This window comes from Camelus ferus, chromosome 1, assembly GCF_009834535.1.
Source record: "Camelus ferus isolate YT-003-E chromosome 1, BCGSAC_Cfer_1.0, whole genome shotgun sequence".
Lineage (NCBI taxonomy): Eukaryota > Metazoa > Chordata > Mammalia > Artiodactyla > Camelidae > Camelus > Camelus ferus.
The window spans coordinates 60,250,838-60,269,515 of NC_045696.1; the positions used below are offsets into that span (position 1 = coordinate 60,250,838).

Below are 18,678 nucleotides of genomic sequence, written 5' to 3' on the forward strand. Positions count from 1 at the left end.
ATTGCCCATTCCTCAGAAAAAGGATTAACCAACCACGCAGGCTGGGGCAGGCAGCATCCCAGCCCACCCCCTCTGCCGTTCAAGGTCTCGTTTGATTGTGAACATCTCGGTGCCTTGCACCATTCCAGGTCGTACCTCAGGGAGAACAATGGGTCAAATGCTAAAATAGTTACTGCAGTCCAGGGGCGAATCCTTGCAGAAGCCCTGAGTTGTTCAGGTCAATTGTGGTTGAATTTGGCTTGTGGTGTGGCCCCCCATTCAGCACAGAGAGTAATTCAGGGGTAAGTGGACAAGACTCAACAGGGACCTACCACATGTAGGGGGAGGTATTGGGGCTCCTCCTCTTGGTGGAGAAGAGAAATTGGCTCTGGAGAAGCAGAAAGGGAGAAGGTATGCCTCAGGCCTCAGTGCCTGGGCCAGCCAGGAGTGAGGAGGAGAGGCTGTGCCCCACTAGACACTTAGCAGCAGCCTCTGGGGCAGGAAGGGGGTGCCCCAAGGCTCAGGGGAGGCTGGCACCCTTCACCTCTCCCATCCCTCTCCCCAGAGGGTCAGAGGCAATTGCTTAAACCCTACTCACATCCATGGCAACTGAGCCACACCAACCAGCCTCAGTTGTTTAGATGTCCCAATTCCCCAAGTATCTCTCCAGCTGGAAATGCCATCCTTCCCTTTGTGTCAGGCCATCCGCCATTGTACCATGAATAGAGATGAAGTGAACAAGAGAGTTTTATTGCTTTGCCTGTTTTTCATTTTTTCCAAGTTGACAACTTCCACTTCTGTAATGTCTTCACGTTCCAAAACATCTGTTTGTGCACCAGCATCATCAGGGATGCTAGCACAGCCCGGGAGTAGGATTTCCTAATTAGCAGCTGCTACAGAGTCAACTCCTCGCCACCCACCCCATGATTTGGGGGTTTTTGACTCCATTGTTCCCGAGCAGTGGCGTGGGTGTGTGCAGAGAGTGTGCCGTGTCATCCAAAGAAGCAATTTCCTCCCGGCGGCCCGGCCGCCCCCACACTGCACCAGCTACCCCTGCAGCGGCCCCATGTCAAGTGCCGCCGGCTACACTCTCGCTTCTGGGGCATGGAGTTGAAGCACAAGCCCTTTATTGTCATTTCCCTCCATTTAGATCCAGATCTCACTACCCAGTGCCAAGTGATTTCCCAGGTGTTATCTCGTTTAATGCACGTGACAGCCAGTCGAGTGGGTGTCGTGGCATATGGGGAGACTGAGGGGCAGAAAGATTAGGTGATTGCTCAAGGTCACGGGCCCAACAGCAGAGACACACAATCTGAGGCCAGGTCTCCATCCATCACACCCCAGCTTATTCAGTGACATGGGGCCTTCAAGGCATTGACCAGTAAGCAGGGCCAAAGAAAGTCTCACCAGCCTTCAAACTTCAGCCTTAAACCCAACTGTCTCCCTAAGAGGGATGAGATGGTGCTTATCACGTAGGCTTTGGAATCAGACAGACTTGGCTTGACAGCAGCTGCACATCATTAGCTAGAAGACTGAGCAGAGGACATCTAAATCAGCTTCTAAGTCAGAGATGAATTTCATGGGTAACGAAAAGAATGAGAACAAAGGAGTAGAGGCAGAACAGAGAACAAGTCTGTGGGACGAGAAAAGTCTGTTTTCAAAATATGACGTTTGGGGTGATGTTGTAACTTCCAGGTGGAAATGTCTGACAGGCACTAAGATGCGGGACTACAGATTAGGAGGAAGGACAAGGGGGTGGCAGAGGAAGGGGAAAGGGAGGGTCGAGGACTGAATTGAGGGAAAGCTTGAATTTAGAAGGAGAAGAGTCAGTGAACAAGACACAGATGACAAGGGAAGGACAGGATGAGGTTGAAAGTGGGACCAGGAAGGCAGTGAGTGCCCAGATACAGCACAGAGAGGCCATGGACACCAAGCCTGCCAAGAGGTCAGAGATGAGTCAACCAGAGTCCCCAGGACTTTCCCGAGTGTCGCTTGGCAGATGGCAGACAAAGGTCAGATGGCCAAGGGCTAAGGTTCACAAGGGAGCGGTTCTGGAACGGTATGACACTGACCCTCCGCTGCAGAATTCCCCATTCCCGCCTGCCCCTGGGAGCCTTCCTGGGATCCTCAACTTGGGCAATGCTCTTCAGAGATCCTTGGAGCTGCGTCCCTTGAATCTACATGGTTGTATGTGCCAGCATGGATTCTTAGACCTATGATAGTAGGTTTCTTTGCAATTTTAAAAGATTTTCCTAAAATTCAATTGCTTACACAGGGAGGGAGAAAAGAGACTTTAAAAAAAAGAGAGAGAGAGAGACAGTGAGCCCCTTTTCTTTTTCACAATAGCCAGAAGGTGGAACCAACTCAAGTGCCCATCAGCAGGCAGATGGATACACAAAATGTGATATATGCATACAATAGAATATTATTCAGCCTTAAAAGGGAAGGAAATTGTGACACATGTTACAACATGGGTGAACCTTGAAAACATTATAGTAAGTGAAATAAGCCAAAAGAACAAATACCACATAATTCCACTAATTTGAAGTACTTAGAATAGGTAAAGTCATAGAGACAGAAAGTAGAACAGAAGTTAGCAGGAGCTGAGGGGAGGGAGGAATGGGGAGTTATTACTTAGTGAGTTTCTATTCGCAAAATGAAAAAGTCCTGGAAATGGATGGTGGTGATGGTTGTACAACACTGGGAATGTACTCAGTGCCAATGAACTGTACACTTAAAATGGTAAATTTTATGTTACATACATTTTACCACAATAAAATATATATATATACACACACACATACACATCAACCACACACAAGGCACTGAGGCATCTACCTCAAAGAGCTTACTGCTTCGAGGGAGCTGAACTGTGTGCACAAATCCCCACGACGCTGCTGCGGTGTGGGAAGTGGCCCAGCGAGGCAGAGGGGGTGCCCTGGGAATTTGGAAGGTGCAGGACTAAGACCAGAATCCCACCCTCCTTCCCCAGCTGCTGCTGCCTCCTCAGGATCCTGGGCCTTCCACAGCAGGGCCCTTGCAGCTCACTGCCTGCACCCCAGGAATCTTCCAAATGAGGGGGATTTCAGGCTAGATGGCCAGCTGCGGGATATTTTGGGGCAGGCAGGAACCTTGGGGGTGTGGGGGAAAGTGGCTGCAATCTCACAGAAAGGCAGCCGCCTACTCAGCTCGGCCCCTCTGGGCCGTGTTTTGAAACGCGGCTGCTGCGGATGTAATGATTCTGGGTGGAGGACGTTTAGGAGCCAAATGAGTTTGTGTGAACAAAAGACTCAGCTCTCGATCTGGACTGTCCAGGGCTCTCGGGGAGTTTCGTTTCCTTCCTTGTTCTTACCCTGAAAGGAACAGCCCCAAGAAAAACCATACACATTCAGAAGTGTTTGGACTTGAGATCCAATGATTTGATTTTTAAAAAGATTCCCCTGGAATAGCCTCTCGTAATGAGAAGTATGAAGTTTACAAGGCATAGTGTCCTCCCCTCCCTCTGACAGAGTCAGCTTCTGTCCAGCTGACCATCCTCTGGGGACAAAGGCTGCCTGCAGGACGTGACCCGGAGTTGGCCGACCCGGAGCTCCTGGGTCTGGGGTCAGGCTTCCAGAAATGGAATCACCCCTGAGGTGGCCTCGGGGGTGCTAAGGAGGGAGGCTCTCTATCCAGGCAACAATGAAAGATGAAGGGCCTTGGTGTGACCTCATGCTCCTTGCTTTAAAAATAATTCTATAGGTTAAAAAAAAAAACAGACCTTGAGAAAAAGTCCTAGGGTCAAAGTTCAGAAGGTTCTCATTCAATTAAATAAGTAAACAAAAAGGCTTTCTGCAGGGGGCCTATCTTCTTTCTGGGGCGGGGGGGTTGCATATCTTGTCCCTCGGTTTTCTTTGCCCCCCTCACCCTTTGAAAAATAAACACCCATGTAGGGGCTGAAGAGGAAGCTCCTCAGCAAAGAGGCAGTTTTGAGAAAGAGGCTGAGCATCGCCTAGAGGTGAAGGTTGGGGGTGCGCGGGGAGCTGGCCTCCCGGCATCCCGCACAGTCACCCTAATGTTCGCTCACACCCAGAGAGGAAGCCCGGTGGCAGGACTCCACCAAAGGAGGCCTGCCAGGTTAGCGAAACAATAAAAAGGCAAGGAAAACATCCTGGTTCCGAGGAGGAAGAGGGGAGAGGTGTGGGGGAGGGGGCAGGAAGTGCAGGGCGCTACCGGGGCGGCGGGCGGGCGGACTTCACCAGACGCCAGGCTTTAAAGGCTCTCTCTTGCTCGGAGTGGCCTGCTGCCTTTTACGCATTCTGAGGTCCATTTACAACACAGACCTGGGAGAAGTGGCCCAGGACGCTAAGGAAATCACAGAGCATCATTTGTCTGGCAAGTTTACAATGTTAGGAAATGTACACAGTGGACCGATGGGGGCAGTGGGGTGCTCTGCGATGGCCCACCAGGAGCCCGCAGGGGTTCGTCAGTAAAATCCAGTTCAAGAGACAAATTAACTTTACCACCAGGTTTTTAAAATTAAGATTGGGAAACCTGACACTAGACTCAAATATAACCAATATTTAAAAAATCAGTCGTATACCATAGCCAGTTAAGAAAGATAAAACAAGAGGGAGAAGAAAGGAAGGGGGCTGAAAAGAGAAATATAACAAAAGGGAGAAACTTACAGAGGGAGGGAAAAATAAACCTAAGAAGAATTTTTTTTAAAGACGCCCACCAGAGTAGGGTAACTATTAGTTATTATTGTGGCCAGTGTGGGAGCCACTTGCTCCCTGCAGGCGCCGGCTACGCATTTCACACGGACTGTCCCAGTTAATCCTCCGGGCAGCCCCGGGAGGTCAGCACCATTATTACCACTGTTTTCTGATGAGGACACTGAGAAGCAGTGAGATAAGTAAACTGGCCAAGGGTACACAGCAAACAGTAGAACTGGACATCAGCCCAGGTCGGTTTGACTCCAAAGAAAGTCCAATCTAAAAACACGGAAATCGAGAAAGAATGAAGGACCAGAAAGGAAGGAGCAATCAGAAGACAGCACCTCCTGAGAGGGAATGCGGACAGGGCTGAGGCGGCCCTCCTGGTGTGCTTCCAGGACGCCGCCAAGGGACACGGAGTCCTCACCGCAGCTGCAGGGCCCAAGTCGGGTGAGACGCCCACTGTCCGGATGGATTACGTGTACTTCATTCCTCCCGATTAGTAAGTGATGGGACTTACGAGGAGGAAGGAAGAAAGGAAGGAAAGAAGGGAGGGAAGAATCCACATTGATTACCTGAGTGAGAAAAGGTGGCAGGATGATGGAGGTTTTGAATGTGGGACGGAGAGATTAAGGGGACCATTAACAAGCAAAGGGATGTTGTGTCTGGGGAGGAAAGGGCGATATGTCTGCATTTATAACCGTTGTGTTGAAAGTGAAGCAGGACAAAGGAGGGAATGAATGTGTGAATGTCTGGCAGCTGGTTGAAGGCCTGGAGTTGGGTTTCTGCAGAGAAGAAGTGTGGGAACCACAGTCCTCACAGAAAATATGTGAAGCCCTGCTCTGTCTTCCCTCCATGCCTTCCTGCCTGCTGTCCTCCTACCTAGAATAGCCCTGCTCCCTTCCTCCTGGCCTTCTGGCAAAATCGCACTCATTTCTCACACCCAGCTAAGAGGCCACCACCTCCAAGAAGCCTTCCGCAGCAGGACAACTCTCTCCCTCTCCACTACTCTTCTACTTTGTTATACAGTTATAACTTATGTGACCCCATGTCTACGTCCCTTACAAGAGACTGTGGCTCAAGGAGATGCTCGATAAATGTTCACTGCCCTGAGCTGGAGGGAGAAGGCCAAGGGCAGATGAGAAGCACATCCCACTTGCTGGGAGGGGCACAGATGGGAAGGAGCTATTCAACCAGCGCCAGCTGCCAGGACAAAGAGACGAGGCTTGAAAAAGACCACTGAGATTTCCTGGAAGGCTTTCCCTCCCTCTGCCTCCTCTCCTGCTTTCTACTCATCCTCCCGCACCTAGCTTCCCCATGGAGCCCCGCCTCACTCAGAGCAGTAATACTGCCCAACGTGTTCCCGGGAAGCATGGCTGACTAACCCCAACACGGCACACGCATGTTTACAAAGCTTGTCCACGTGGATTGATTCATTTCGCCCCTACAGCAGCAGGGCGAGGCAGATGGATCTGGTATTATCAACTCCATTTTACAGATATGGAAATGGGCTCAGAGATGAAACACCTTGCCCAAGGTCACAGTCAGTTCACTGTGTTATGACTCAAATTACTTGCTATGTCTACATTTAAATGTGCTTTCACAGTCATAATTATATTTGCTCCTCCTCAAAAGCCCTGTAACTAAGCAGGATAGACATTGTTATCCCCATTTCTAACATAAGGAAAGTAAGTCCCAGGGGTGTTAGGCAGCTGCCCAGTGCCACATCACTAGAAAGCAAAGGGCTTAAGAGCAAAAGCCCTTTGACCCCAGTCAGAGCTCTCAAGCTGCCACTGGCATCTGTCTGCCCGCGGCCAGAGGCAGCAGCACTCGTTACCACAAGGCATGACAACACTATAAATATTCCTAGCAAACCACAAGAATTCACCTACCCAGTGAGTCGGATCCATTTCAAGGAGGTCCCGTTAAGACTATACTGATTCCAGCAATGCTGTCATTGCTTGTACTGTTTTCTAAAATTCTCTAATTTTCAATAGAACCAGCAGAATATTCTCTTGAGTTTCCTGGATAAGACAATTTTTCATCCCTTGATAAGGGGTTTAGATTATTTTAAAAACAGGCACAAATTCAAAACCCAATCTAGTGACTGATGCAGGAGATTGAGCTGCATGAACCCATTTTGGATCCAGGAGAAGGTTTAACTGCAAAAAATAAAAAAAGCAGCAGTGAGTTGCCTGTGGCCTGCACACTGGCGAGGACTATGGCACTGAGTTTTTCTGACTTCAGATCTTCAAACTTGCTCTTTCCTCTCTGCATATGAAGCCAAGGGTGGAGAGAAAGAGTTCTAGGAAGACCACAGGTGAGGCTGGTACTGGTCCCAGGTGAGGGAGGACCAGGTAACTGAGGCCCTTGGAAGGTGTCCTTGAGCCCTTTACATTCAGAACTTGTCTCCTGCTCAGTGAGTCTGCAGGTGAAGGGGGCAACATCATCAGTACAGTGGTCAGTGTTAACAGGCACTGGTTTCAGGAGCACCATCCCGCCCAGTATCTACGGAGCTCTCCTGCCCAGGCACCTTGCCGTCTGCTTCACAGGGAATACGTGACACTATATTCCCTGAGCAGGGTCCCACTTGACAGATGAGGAACTAAAGGACAGAGAGACTAATAACCTACAAGTCCCCCAGCTGGCAAGTGGCACTACTGGGGTTTGGACTGAGTCTGTCTGACCCTAAGCCAGGACCTCCCCAGGTCTGTGACTACAAAGCCAGCAGGGCTCTCATCCACACCCTGGCATAAGATGATCCCAGAAAAAGTCTCATCCCGTGGCAGCAACAAACGTCCTGGTGGCCACAGAGGCTACAGGAGTGAAACTCATCCCCATGTTGAAGCTGCTTCCACCTCCTCCTACCACTCAGGGGAAGGAAAGTGGAGTGGTTTTCAATACTCATTTAATACATGGTAATCACTAGCCACACCTGGCCCAAAGAACGACAACCCACCAGATTACATCTCAGTGTCTCTCTCCTATATTCTCGCTACTCCTCCCTCCAATGTCACTGCCTCAGTTCAGAAGCCCAGGATGGTGCAGGGCTGGCTGGAGAGCTTGACCTTGGCCTCTGCCTGCTTCTCGTCACCCATCTTCCTCCCTGGTCTTCATCTCCCAACTTATCAAAGACACTGAGCAGAAACCTGTCGAACTTATCGAATCCATCTCCTTGCCTCTGGCAGCCCAGCTCCCCCCGCCCCAGCCCAGAGAGGTGGGGCCTGCCCTTATTCAGAGTCTTCAGCAACCCCCAGGAACTGGGAACAGCAGTTCCTTGCCTGCCTCCCACATCATCTGACCTGCAAGCTTTCCCCAAACACTCTTACATGACAGGAAAGCCAGAATAGTACCATGAAGTTCAAGTACCCAAACCAAAATGTAGCTCAAAAGGAATGCGTCCATTTTGAACAGCCTTTGTAGACTTGCCAGCTCCGTAAGAGATCTTATAACAGGGGCCCTAGACCAGATGGTGGTGCGGGTGCTACCACCGTCCCACCAGGGCAGTGGGCGGCCACAGGCCGGACAGATGCTCCCTGGGCCAAGGCCTGCGCTGGGCGCCAGAGAACAAAGATGGATAAAATCTCCTGCTTCCGCTCAAGGAGCTGCAGGTCTCACAGGCTCACAAGTGTACATTCAAATCCACCGGAAGGCCCTTTTCCTTGTCCTTCACACAGGCTCCTGAAGCTCCCAGATCCCAAGCTAAGCAGCCCGGTGTTGAGCCTCCTCACATTATACCAGCATCAGGGATGTTGGGAGATGTCCACAGGATAAAGATGGGCCATCTTGGAAAGGGAGCTTTTAGCACAGGATAGACCAACCCATCATTTCATAAAGAAATGGAAACCCAGTGGGGAAGCGATACACCCAAAGTCACATGGTGCCTAAGAGCCAAAACTTGACCCCGGACCTCCTGGACCAGCTTTCACCTCTAGCCACTCCAGCTGCCGAAGCACCATTTCCACCCCAACTACAGCTCTGACTGTCGCTAGGGTAGTGTGAAACTGCTTCACTGGCTCCCAGAACCTTTCTAGGAACACCTATACCTGTGAGCTGCAGCTGTCACATCACTTGGTGGAAGCATGTGGATTTGTCAGATAACCTCCCAAACCAAGGTGACCTCACATCTCACATCGTGTCCTGAACAAAGAGAGTAGATGTTTCTGAGCACAAAGTGAAATTTGCTGACCTTGGCTGGAAATCAGCCAGGGCAGATGAGGCAAAAGAGTGAGAGCCCTCGAAATGGAGTCTTCTTTTTTCTCCTTACTTTGGAAAGAAGCCTTTCTATCACTGAATGAATAAAGATAAATAAAGATCTTTTAAGGTCTTTTCTAATACTGAGAATCTAGGATTCTCTGAACATAGAGAGAATTTCTGCCAAATACTCCACAATTTAAAGGATCAATTATTGCTAATGAAATGACTCTAATTTAGAAAGGTGCAAGGTCCCTGTGGCATTCTCTTGCCCCATCTCAAATTCTGTATTCCAGTTTTTTGTAAAATACTGTACTTCCCTAAAATTTAAAAAAAAAAAAAAAACTCTATATATAATATATAACCAAGAAGGACCTACTGTATAGCACAGGACTATACTCAATACTTATAATGACTTATAATGGGAAAGAACCTGAAAAAGAATCCTGTATATAACTGAATCACTTTGTTGTACACCTAAAACTAACACATTGTGAATCAACTATACTTCAATTTTAAAAATAATAATAAAATAAAATACTGTAGTTCCCTTCTGCCTGGTCACTTTGCCAAAGCACTTTGCTAGGCTGCCTCCTGCCCAGATGTAGTCACTCTGAACACACTCATGGTGGAGAGTCTGCCTGCCTGCTCCGGAGGAACCCACTTCCCCCAGCAGCATCCACCAAGCTTCCTGCTCGTCAGACACCCTGCAGAGTCAAGCATCCAATGAAACATCTTCTCCTCATCTTGCTGGTTAAAGTATGATCTGGTATAATTCGAAGGGACCATCTGGTAGGACTGCCAAGAATCTTAAAATTTTCCAAAAAAAAAAAAAAATTCCATATCCAGGAATTAACATTAAGCAAATAATCAGACATAAATATAAAAACTGATGCACAAAGATGTTTATCGCAGCATTATTTATGATAGTGAGAAACTGAAAACAGTCTATAAATCCAAAAAAGAAATAGCCAGAAAAAAGCTATGGTATAATGGAACAATATCTATTCTGGACATTCATATGGCTATACACATGGATAGACAGACAGAGAGATAAAGATAGACGATTATTCCATGTAAATGAGAAATAATAGCAATTACTAATACTGTAATACACTTCTAGTAGTTGGAGTATGGGTGATATTTTATTTGTTGCTTTTACTTCTCTTTAATTTCCAAATTATATATGACAAACATAGACAACTTTTATAATCAGAAAGAAATAAATGTTTTAAAAGGATTTTAAAAAATTTTTTAAAGGAAAGATGATCATGCAGCTTAGAAATACGAAAATGCTGGCACTTTATCCTGAGCCTAAGTCAAAAACATCACCTCGCGGCTTTATTGCTGATTGACGGTAAGCTCGGCCTCTCTGCGCTGAGGGTCCCTGGTCTGGCAGGGGAAACAAATGCCAGGGAGCAGGGGCCCGTCCCTGAAGAGGGAGAAGCATCCTCACCTTCTAACAGCTCCTGGGCCAACAGGGAAGCAGGAACACAATAAGCCAAAGGTGGACACTCCAAGGACATACATCCAAACCTGACTCCAGAGATCCTCCTGCGCAGCCGCACCCCAGTCCAGGAACCCTAGTCCATACCCCACCCACAGCAAGGATGTAGGCTTCCCTGCTCCAATGGCAGCCTCTCTGCCCTCTCCCTCATCTGCAGAAGACAGTCCAGTGTCCAGTCTACTGTCCTACTGTCCTGGGGGGTGAAGCAGGAGGGAGGTATTGGCTTGCCTACCCTGTGTTTTGCTGATTGAGGAACGTGAGGACAGCTCAGTCAGAGACAGGTACTGCAGGCATGCATTCCTCTTCCCATCTCTGACTCTCACATCTCGAGCAATCATTTATTCCACCAGCCGTGAGTGCTCACCACGTGTCAGGCACCAAACTAGCCTGGCTTCCCACGGTCCACTCTTCACATCATTCCTCTGTTTAACACCCCTCCTGGCACCTGGAAGACAGCCTGACCCCCTCATCGCCCCATGTGACCCGGCCAGCGTGGCTTTCCTTCTCTCCGATCCTGAAACAGGCAAGCTCCTTCCAATCCTAAGGCATCTGCACTGGCGGCTCCCTCTGCCTGGAAGGCTGGTTCCACTACAACCAGGGGACACCCTGTACATGGTCTCCAGGACAGGAAGGAGTTGGGCACATAGAGACAATGGTCTGGGTTAGGATGGGGACTGGAGCAAGAAGAAGCCAGAGAGCTGGCAGGGTCAGAACTGCTGAGCTGGTATTCCAGCAGGGGGGCTGGATTTTATTCTAAGCACCACGGCAAAGCCATCGGAAGGTGTCCAGCCTGAGACTGAGGTTACCTGAATTACATTTTAAGAAGATCACTCTGGCTTCTGTGAGCATGGAGTAGACGGAGAGCATGAGTAGACGCGGTGCGGGGAAGACAGAGAAGAGAGGGGAGATGAAGAGGGCAGATTTGGGACATCACCCAGAAATAGAACTGATGAGGAGGGTGAGGAAAAAAGAGGATGCAGGATGACTTCCAGGCTTCTTGTTAAGTAACTAGGTGGTTGGTGTTGCCAACCCCTGACATGGAAGGATCTGGTCAGCAATGAGTTTAGGGGTGGGAATCAAGGGTTCTGGACCTCCCTGATTTTCCTCTTTCACGTTACTCTCCAACTTTGCCCAGGGAGGCCAACACCTGCCATCTGATCACACGGCAAACAGGCTTCTTCCTGCTCTCCCACAGGCTCCCCAAATTTTCAGAATCAAAGCCAATGGCCTTTCCTCAAGTCTCGTTCTCCCCGTCTCCCTCTTCCTTTCTACTGGGATAGCACCTGGATGAGAGAAGACCTAGCAGATACAAGGTAGCTTCCATGTCCCTTCACAGACGGCGCCCTCAGGCGGGTGCCACCTCCTCCCCACCAGCCACATTGGATTCCTCCACTGGGTCAGAGCCGGTGCCCTCGTCTCCCGTGGCATCTGCTGCTGCTAAGGCTCACTCCGAGTTCAGTTCTGCATCCTCAACTGTCCGTGGAAGATTTCCACTGGGACAGGCTGCAGTCTTTACAGTGAAGACATCTAAACTGATGCAAACCAGCTCCTCACCATCCCCCTTGCCCCCATCATCCCCACTGCCAGGCAATCACCAGGTCTCCTACCTTACTCCTTCTTTTTTTTTTTTTTTTTTTTTTTTTTGCAGGGGGTAGGTAATTAGGTTTATTTATTGATTTGATTATTCAGTGGAGGTACTGGGGATCGAACCAGGACCTCAGACACGCTAGGCATGCGCTCTACCACTTGAGCTATACCCTCCCCCTTTACTCTTTCTTTTAAAGGGCCTTTGCATTGCTCCCTTTCAATTTTCGCTCCCACGTGCTAGTCCGTGCTATGTTTTCAGTCTTTCCCTCCCAGCATATGGATACGCTGCCTGCCAGCATTCCCATCTCTCTACAGTAACTACTGGGCTGTTGTAAAGGCAGATCTGTATGAGGCCCCAGCACTAAGCACAAGGGAACAAGCAAACGATACTGCTCCTTCCTTTAAAGCCTTCAGGGGCTCCTCAATGATGAGACAAACCCGGATGCCTTAAACAAGCCTCTTAAGCCCTCCACAATCTGCCTAGCCCTCCTTTTGAGTCCCTTCAATGACTCCAGTTGTGCTAGAGCCTAGTCTCCCCAATCCACCCCTTAACCTGCCGCCTTCCTGGCTGTGGATCCCCTGCATTTAAGAAATCTTAAGCATTTCAATATTTGGGACTGTGCTGATGCAACAGCCTCCCTGCCTCTCCGTCTATCCATATCCAAGAAACTTTTTTTCCTTCTCCTGGATGTCTCCCTGGACTTCCCACCCCAGCAGTCTCTCCACCTCTACCTGTGGCAGCCCATCCCTATCCACGCCACTTCTAAGGTCAGTAGGATCTTTTTGTGACACTTCTTCAGCCATGAATCACTCATGCATCATTATTTCACTTTTTTTGACATTTAGTGTTTGGGCTCCCAACAGGGTACAGCAGTCTTGGACTGTGACACCCCATCACCTGGCGTGGTTCCTCACACAGAGAAAGGGCTCTGTCTGTAAATATCCTCTAATGTACAAATCAGTCAAATGTGATGCAGACTGAGTCATGTACCACAGTCCAACAAAAGAAGGGGGAGAAGTCAGGACAGAAACATCTTTGTTTCTGTGTATGCAAGATGCATGAAGAGTGGGTAGGAGAGGGCATAGATGCTAAAAGGAAAACAATTTTGCAGCCTCTGAATAGGTTACCATTTACGTCTCCTCCTACTGAATAGGTATTCATAACACTGCCTCAGAATATCAGCCATGTTCCCAGGAAACAGCCCATTAAGGACATCACCAATTCATTTCAGCTTGGTTGCTAATTAATGTAGCGACCTCTGGCATCAATAATCTATGGCTTGACATATAAATAGGGCATAATTCACAACCTCCATAGAAAATGCCATTTTACACATGTGCAAAGACTTGTGGCCTCGTCTTTTTTTTAGGCCTCTACTCTGCAGGTTGTTCCCATTACCACCAGCATCTCCTCATCCCATCTCTCATCCCAGTCCTAGTCCCTACTCTCTAACCGAGGGCAAGAGCAAGGGATCGAGGAAGAGAGGAAGAAGAACAATGCGCTGGAAAGGATCTTAGAGATCCAGAATGACTCTTGCCCCATTTTACAGACAAGAAAACAGGCTGCATGATATTGTGGAAATAGCAAATGGATTCGGTCAAATCGATTTAAATTCTGCCTCCTCCGTTCACTCTGTGGTCTGACATGACCAGGCTTCAGTTTCCACCACTGTAAAAGGGCAATACTGTGCCTCACAGGGTTGTTGTGAGGGTTGAATGGGGTGAGGACTGCAAAAATTTTGACCACACAGGTGCTCAAAGGCTACAAGTCAAAGAGGGACCAAATGAATCTCCTTCCCTGTTGCTTCCTTCCCCGGGATTCTTCGAAGGGAGGGATGTTTATTGCAGCTGAAGCCTCCAGTTCACACAACAGGGGGTGGGAGCACAGGGCAGCCACCGATGAAGGCATTAAGGGGCTCACAGAACCACAACTGCCATCGGGGCTTTGCTTTCTCTCTGAGCGGCTTTGGGACAACACGCCAGCTCTAAGAACACTGCTCTCAGCCAGCTGGGCAGGGCTGCTGGAAGGCGGAGGAGATCACTGGGAGGGCACAGGCTCCAGGACTAGGGATGCAGTAACTGCCTGGCTGGGCATCAAACACCTTCCATTCTTACCCTACCCACACCGTTCAGCTCTTGAGCAGGAAATAGCAGTTTAGCATTTGCACGCATGAGGTTAAAAGGATGTGGCTTTTAAACACATGGGCCAGGGTGAGTCCCTTTCTCCACACTCCTCCTTCTATTTGGGGTACCCTCCATCAAAGCAGGAGGGCTTCTCAGGAATCCCCACCACTACCAACCACCGCCCCACTCCTCCCCTGCAACCTTGGCCCAGACATTTCTGGAGGGAAGCCCCTCTCCACTCCCTGGGGGCTGCCTCCTGCCCAGCCCTGGTCTTCACTGCACTGTGTGATGGCTCCCCCCGCAGCTAAAGCTAAATGACAAGTTGGCCCACAACGTTACAGCGATTCAGGCGACAGCTCTGGAACAGCCCAGAAGGGGCTGGGCTCGCAGAGCTTCCTTTACTCTAGGGGGCTGCATTTTTCTAAGATTATTATTCCTTGGGCAGGCTGCTCAGCTCATCAGCGTCATTTCCCCTTTGGGTGGGAAAGTTCTTTCCTTCTGCAATGATTTTCATTATGACTTAAGCCTCCCCCCACCACCCCCACACCCCGCCACTCATCTGCAGATCTCACAATTAATGCATGGCCCACGCAAAAATCAGTGTATAAACTTAAGCACTCAGCTTAGAACCGTGGCTCGGAAGCCCTGAGTTGCTTAAAAAAACAAACCACAACGAGAAAACGAAAACCTCTAGGACTTGGCATCCTCTCTATCTCTACTGGCTGGAACACCAGCAACAAGTTCAGCTGAACAGCCTGCGGGTGACAGGTGGGCACAAAAGCTTAACAAAGGCTACGCAAGCAAGAAGTGGGTGGGCAGTGCTGCCGTACAGGGACTTGCGGTCTAAGGCAGGCAAACAACCCACAGAATGTTAGCACGGTTACTCAACAGTGAGAATCTTGAACTCTGCCAAGAGGAAAAAGGCTAGAAATGGCCCCAGGGAAGAAAAGGACATCTCTGGTCCTTGCTTTTGACATGGTATTTGGAAGCCCGGGCCATGAGGGCCAAGCACTGACCACCAGCATCTCCGCAGCAGAAGGGGCTGCAGGCAGTTTCCCCAACAATCGTATGAAGCACCTTATTTGTAAGACTCAGGGCTCATTACCAGCAGGAGTGAGCACCTCCCCAAACACAAAAACACTAGTGCCGAGCCTGGCTGGCCATCTGGCAGGGGTGTTGAGAGGGCAGACAGCCACGTGGGAGGCTGTGTGGACCAGAGGGCTTCTGGAGCCCTTGCAGTGTTGAGACTTCGCTGCCTTGGGAAGTATCTGATTGTACCTTGTGGTGCATGGTAGCCAATCAAAAAGGGCCCATAGGAAATCCTTGGAGGTTATTAGGAAACTCGGGACTCACCAAAATCATTTCATGCTGGCCTTCTTGTTCATTGTTTCCGTTTCCCTCTAAGTGACATTGTTTGCGCCACCATCAGAAAAGACGCACAGGTCATGCCTGAATCCTGGGCCGTGTTAGTAGCTTCTAGAAACTTCTAGAAGTTTTCAACATATAACCGAGTTCCTCTCTTGTAGCCTCACCTTCCTGACATCCCACCTGAGATCCAGCCTTAGATGAGCTGAAGCGCAGGCACTCCTTGGGTGGTCTTTGTAGGGGCACCAAAGGAGAACCTCTTAGGTAAAGGAAGTTTTTCCACGACCCTGGCTCCTGCCTACCTGTTCTCTGGGACTCTCACAAGCCTTCCTCTAGAGCCTCACGCACCTGAAGTCTCCATCGCTCTCACCTCCCAAAATGAATCTTTGCAACCGGGAATGTTGCAAAGCCAAGATGAGCAGAGTTACCTGTCACACCTGCCAGGAAGTGTGTGTCACTTACGGTCGGGGTGGGGATCACTGACCAGCAAGGGAGATCAGCTCCAGTTCTTACCTGCAGAGTCCCTTAAGCCCGCTGCCGCCACTGTCCCTCTCCCTGTAACACCTAGCTCTCTGTGATGTGTCGAGGAGTCTCAGCCACAAGAGAAGGAAGGAGACTCCTGTGCCAGCCTCATCCAGCCAGGGCCCCAAACCAGAATCCCTCCCACCTATCCCCCTAACAAGATCAGGCCCTGCAGCTAAGAAAGCCTGACTACCAGCCAGAGAAGGCTGCCTTCAGTGCCTGGCTGTCTCCTCTGAGATGGTCTCAATCCTCTGCGCTCCACCTTCCATTCAGAAGACTCAAATTTCTGCAGTGTTCCTTGGTTACTTTCCTAGTGTGAGAAAGCCATGAAATGTTCTCTTTTATGTCCTTGATTCCTTCCCATGGAACTTAAAACCGTGTATGCTGTAAGTCACCCAGAGTTGGGGGTCACTGCAGGTGTGTCTCCTGTAGATCTTTGGAAGCTCCTTTCCCCTACAGTTCCTCAATTCCTCAATGTGCCAGTGATGGAGAAGTTCACAAGGATGAGGCACTTGCTGTGATGAGAGTACTACTGAATACAGAGTTGAGTTTTCCTGGAGGATCTGATTTTTTTTAAAACGTTTTTCTTATTTAATTAGAGGAAGCATCCTCAGCGCAATGAAGCAAGCTAATTCCTAAATCAGAAAGTCTGTGTGAAATGAGAGACTTAAATGAGGTGTCCACTAGGAAGATGAAACCTTGTGAGCCTTCACCTAAACTCCAGAACAAAACCTAGTGTTGCAAGCGACCAGGCTTCTCCAGATAACCGGACAAACTATGCCTTGAGTCACTCACAGGAAGGCAGTGTCTAAACACCACGACATTGCTGACTTTGTTCAAAGCATTTTCCACTTATTTTTACTTTCATTTTGTCACATCATCACTAAAAGGCTGGGAAGAGCGGGGATTATTACTTCCATTTCACAGATGGAGAGACTGAAATCAAAAGAGGTGACATCCTCAAGGTCACAATTGTATTACGGCTGGAATTCCACTCTGTCCTTAGCACTTCTTCCAGACCTAAAGAAGGAACTGGATAAAAAGGTCTGGAGGAGAGAGAGCAGGTCCCTTCTGAGAGGACAGGCGGAGGCTGCGTGTGGAGCAGCAGCTCCTCGGGAAAGGAAAGGGGAGGAGAGGCTCCGGCACAGTCCTGTGTCAGCGTCTGCCTTGCAGGGCTTCATCTTGGAACCCTGACCCATTCCCCGTACCCCCAGTCCTTCTGCTTTAGAGTGAGCCGGTAGAGTGTTCGGTTTCCAACTACATCTTTTGTCCTTTACAAATATCCTCAGGGCTAGAACCCTTAAAAAATCAGTTATTTATATTTGAAAGTCAGGCTCTGTACCAGGAGAGGCCATTTCTGTATCTATAGGAAAAAGAATGGAATTAGGGAATGAACTGGCCGGATGTTATCACCTCCGAGGTGGGAGAGACGCTTTAGAAGGTTTAGGGGTATTTTTCTTTTCTTTCTTTCTTTTTTTTTAAAGGCAGGTGTGTGTGCGGTGGAGGGGGGTCCCGGGGTACACCCTGGGAGAGAAGTTTTCTTCCAAGAGGTGGTGGGGAGAACAGGATGGTCACACCCCCCAGCAGCGAAAGCGTCTAAGGAGCACTCTCCGGGCTCGCTGCCCTGCCCCCCGCCGCCGGCCCACCCGCAAGGGCCCACTGCGCCCGAGGAAGCGGAGCCCCCACCCGGGTCGAGTGGCGCAGAGGGGCCTAGGGCGGGGGACGCGGCCCCGGTTGCGCCCACGCCCCCAGCCCGGGGCTCGCCCGGCGCCCGTCCCCGGCTCTCACTCACCCGCGCTCCCGCCTCGGGGGGCCCGGCCCGAGGGTCCCGGCCGCGTCGGGTCTGCCGGGGGCGCCCCTCTCGGCGCGCGACGGGCCGGGGAGGGCGGCTGGCCCCGCGTCCCGGGGGCGGCCGGCGGCGGCAGCAGCAGCAGCGGCAGCAGCAGCAGCAGGAGCGGCGGCGGCGGCGGCGAGGCCATGGTGGCGGCGTCAGCCCGGGGCTCACATGCCCGGCGCGCGGGGCGGGCGCGGGGCGGCCGCGGGTGCGAGGGAAGCGGGCGGCGGGTGCCGCGCGGGGCCGGGGAAGTCAGCGAAGTGAGGCTGCGAGCGCAGTCCCCGCCTCAAAAGTTGTGGGGAGCCACGGGAGGGAGGCCGGGGGCCGGGCAGGCGCGGCGGAGGCGGCCCCGGCGCCGCTACATGCTGATTAGCCCGGGCGGGTCGCGGGGCGGGCGGCTCCTCCTCGGGTTGACATCACCGGCCGAGCGCGGCCCGGCCGGCCCGGGGCGGGGAGAGGGCAGGAAGGGGGCGGGGGCCGGGTCCGCGAGCGGCCGGCCGGGGACCGCGGGGGGAGGTCCTCGGAGCCGGCAACCCTGGACACACACACACAGACGCACACACAGACACACACGCACGCACGCACATACACACGCTCCCCTCATCCCCAATTAGTATTGCCTTGCCATTTGCAGAACACTTAGAAAACCCGAGTCTTCCGAATTGGGAACCAGAATTTCCCAACTCCTTAAATTCTCAATCGGTGAAAAGCAGGTACTGGGTAATGTATTTAGCACTAACTGGATTATACAAAGTGTTTCGATATGCAAAAGCAGTGGAACCTGTGCCCCTGCTCTCCATCCTTACTAATCTGACATGCCACCCTCCACTTCCACCACTCCTCCAGGCCCCAGTACTAGGGCTGAGTCGGCT

The 18,678-nt window shown here is 50.6% G+C and overlaps 1 protein-coding gene across 1 annotated transcript in view; it reads right to left on the minus strand.

Annotated features, from left to right (window-relative positions):
• The window catches only part of LOC102518744 (protein HEG homolog 1), an 82,799-nt gene extending 64,631 nt beyond the window's left edge, over positions 1 to 18,168 (minus strand). Inside the window, 1 exon segment of the mRNA XM_032481634.1 lies at positions 17,765 to 18,168. Within this exon segment, the coding sequence (XP_032337525.1) occupies positions 17,765 to 17,951 (187 nt within the window). The 5' untranslated portion in view covers positions 17,952 to 18,168.
• Between the last annotated feature and the right edge of the window lie 510 nt (positions 18,169 to 18,678).